The following is a 3105-nucleotide window of genomic DNA, read 5'->3' as shown; positions in this document are numbered from 1 at the left end:
TAGTTCTTGCTACGGCAGCTTTATTAATGTCCATTATTTCCGAGTTCTCTGTGGGTACTGTCCAGATTTTCTCTTTATAACTACACATTTCGCACTTGAAGAACAACTGGCTTTTTAATCCATTTCTATGTATAATCGATGTATAATCGAAAAACGTGGAATAAAATTATATATAAAATTAAAATATATATTTATTTAAAATATATTTATTTAAAACATATTTATTTTACAAAGTTGTTTCGTGTGTGTGTGTATATGTATGTGTGTTTGTGTATTTATAAATTTATTAAAATTGTGTATTTAGGATGATTTATTTATATTTATTTGTGTATTTACTTATTGTGTATTTATGTGTGTGTATGCAAATAAGATGGTATGTATCCCGATGGCAAGTAGGCTGATGGTGCGGGCGGCGCAGGAAAGTAGGCTGATGGTGCAGGCGGCGCAGGCAAGTAGGCTGATGGTGCATGCGGCGTAGGCAAGTAGACTGATGGTGCAGGCGGCGCAGGCAAGTAGGCTGATGGTGCGGACGGCGCAGGCAAGTAGGCTGATGGTGCGGGCGGAGCGCCAATATATGGTGTGGGTGACACATAACTAGAAATGTACGTCGCCGGCATATATGACGGTGATACATATATACCGGTGACGTACTTTCTTCTTAGATTTTTTTTACGTTCGCGTTGGACCGCCCGTCGCACCGCGTCATTGATACGCTGCAAAAAGAAAAATTTTATATTTTATGTATAGATCTGTGTGTGTATGTGTGTATGTATATATATATTCTTTTCTCTTGTTTTGCAATAACTACATGTATATTGAGTGAGTGTGTCTGTGTACGTGTATATGTATGTATTACAATACGATGATTTAAAATAAAAATAAATAAATAAATGAAAATAAATATTATTACATAAATATTATTATATGAAAATTGAAAATAATATTTTGAATCACATGCCGGTGACTAATATAACGGTTATATTTATGTAAAGTATTTCAAGAAAAATCGCATTGTAACACACACATGCTCACATACACAGACACACTCACTTACATAAATGTATTTATGTAATCAAAACAGGAGTAAAAATTTAATTTGTGTGTGTGTGTATGTGTGTGTGTGTGTGCATATTTGAAAAAAGAAAATAAGAAAATATACATTCTGATCGAATAAATTGTTTACGCTGTTACTATCGTTGCACGCGACACAATAATATGTGCACACATGTAATTTATTCGATCATTATGTATATGTTCTTATTTTATCTTAGAAAGTATAAAATATAATTTGGACTAACCTTTTTTACATTTTGCTCTCTGCTTAGAGTAGGCGACGTCATCGCCGTTGCTACGCCAGTATCTCCTTCTCTTTTTTTCGGCTCCATCGCTTCCGTTACAAGCGGTGCAATCGGCGTCGCCGTTTTCTCCTTATCTTTCTTTTTTATTTTTATATTGTTTTTGATGATAGCTGTAAATTTTATTTTTTAATTTAAATTTAAATTTTTTTAAATATATATATACCTTACCTAAATTATAATAATTTGTAAACTGAAAAATTTGCATAATCTCTCTCTCTTTCTCTCTCTCCCTCTCTCTCTATAAATGAATAAAAGTGTGTGTGTGTGTACTATTATTCAATGAGAGAAAGAGAGATCATGCAAATTGAACAATTTATCACTTGACAGATTATTATAATAAGCACTGTAAGATAAATACGATTCATAAATTATTGAAGAATAATTATTTTTTACTTACATTTATTAGGCATCGTCTGATCAACGTTCCCCATTGATGAAGAAACATATTCCGTAAAAAATGGGTGCAAATTTACAATTACTGTTCTAGTGAATCTCAAAATTACTCATAATGATACATGTATAATTTATTACCAAATTTTTTACATAATAGAAAAAAAAATTACGCAATCATAAATAAATAAATAATTAATTAGAATAAGCATATGTTTCTTTGCTATATATGAAACCGATCAATTTCTAATATTAATATGATATAATTAAAATTATAAGTTATTAAAATCGCTAGTATTTAATTATAAACAACGGGTTAATTAAAAACGACCTGACTAGCCAAAATTATTCAATTTATTTACACGACGTTTCGACCATATGGTTGTGGTCCTTTTCAAGTGTAACTATAAAGAAAATAAAATAAATAACGGATCAAACATTGATATATGGATACAATTTTTAACGGATTTAAGCCAAACAATACGACATAATGGCGTTATAAAACTAGTCTACTCACGTAAATTAAGAAAGAGAAGAAAGAATCCAATGGGACATGTTTAAAGGTAGAACTTAATGATGGAATAATTAAATATGTCACTTAGTTAAAAACAATGGTTATTAATTTTGAGATGAACACAAACAAGGAGACACGTCATGTCAGCATGAGTTTTTAAACGAAACTGTCGATGATTAAAAAGAAAAACAGTTCAAACGACCTTTATAGAGACTACCAGAGTCTCTGTTGCAAATACACTGCAGAGATTTTTGTGTTCTCGTCGTCATGTCAGTTATATTGAAAGACATATTGGGCGGGCCTTCTCACTTTCGAGAAAGTTTTTGTCTGACAATAATGATTTATTAGTTACCAAAGCTGACAAGGGACAGTCCACAGTCGTAATGAACAAGACTGATTATCTGTTAAAAATGGAGTCGATGTTGAGTGATGAATTTACTTACAAGAAAATCAATAAAAATCCGACAAAACCACTTATGAACAAGATAAATATTATTAAAATCTTGGCTCAACAACGAGCTCATCGACGAAAGAACTTACAAACATCTCAACTGTACAAATGGAAATTTACTACGTTGCTATGGGTTGCTCAAGATCCATAAGCCTGGTTTTCCATTAATCATTGTTTCGACTGTTGGCAGTGCTTTGTACAATTTATGAACTTACATACAGGATATACTGCAAAGGTCAGTTGTAAAACTAGCTTCACATATAAACGACGGATGGTCTTTTTCCAAAAAGATCAAGGACGTTATTATTGAGAGCGGTCAAGTAATGATATCATTGGATGTTAGCTCGTTATTTACTAATATCCCCAAAGAATTGGTTCTGAGCGCCATTGAA

The 3105-nt window shown here is 31.9% G+C and overlaps 1 protein-coding gene across 1 annotated transcript; it reads right to left on the bottom strand.

Moving 5' to 3' along the window:
* Window positions 1-347: 347 nt before the first annotated feature.
* On the bottom strand, window positions 348-1795 carry LOC140675765 (uncharacterized). Its single transcript, XM_072910379.1, has 3 exons — window positions 1756-1795; window positions 1299-1468; window positions 348-713 (listed from the first exon to the last, which is right to left on the bottom strand). Exons 1-3 carry the CDS (start codon window positions 1787-1789, stop codon window positions 348-350), a joined length of 570 nt encoding a protein of 189 aa, XP_072766480.1. The 5' UTR covers window positions 1790-1795.
* Between the last annotated feature and the right edge of the window lie 1310 nt (window positions 1796-3105).

Source organism: Anoplolepis gracilipes, unplaced genomic scaffold, assembly GCF_047496725.1.
Source record: "Anoplolepis gracilipes unplaced genomic scaffold, ASM4749672v1 Contig18, whole genome shotgun sequence".
NCBI classification, from domain to species: Eukaryota; Metazoa; Arthropoda; class Insecta; order Hymenoptera; family Formicidae; genus Anoplolepis; species Anoplolepis gracilipes.
The sequence above is the reverse complement of the archived record's forward strand: the minus strand, read 5'-3'. Positions and strand labels throughout refer to the sequence as shown.

What these genes read in the sequence shown, in the direction of transcription:
- LOC140675765 (XM_072910379.1), bottom strand. Translation starts at nt 1,789, where the DNA reads ATGGGGAACGTTGATCAGACGATGCCTAATAAAT. An exon ending in TCAGACGATGCCTAATAAAT is followed by an intron (nt 1,469 to 1,755) that starts GTAAGTAAAAAA and finishes TAAAATTTACAG; the next exon opens with CTATCATCAAAAACAATATA. An exon ending in GAGAGCAAAATGTAAAAAAG is followed by an intron (nt 714 to 1,298) that starts GTTAGTCCAAAT and finishes TTCTTTTTGCAG; the next exon opens with CGTATCAATGACGCGGTGCG.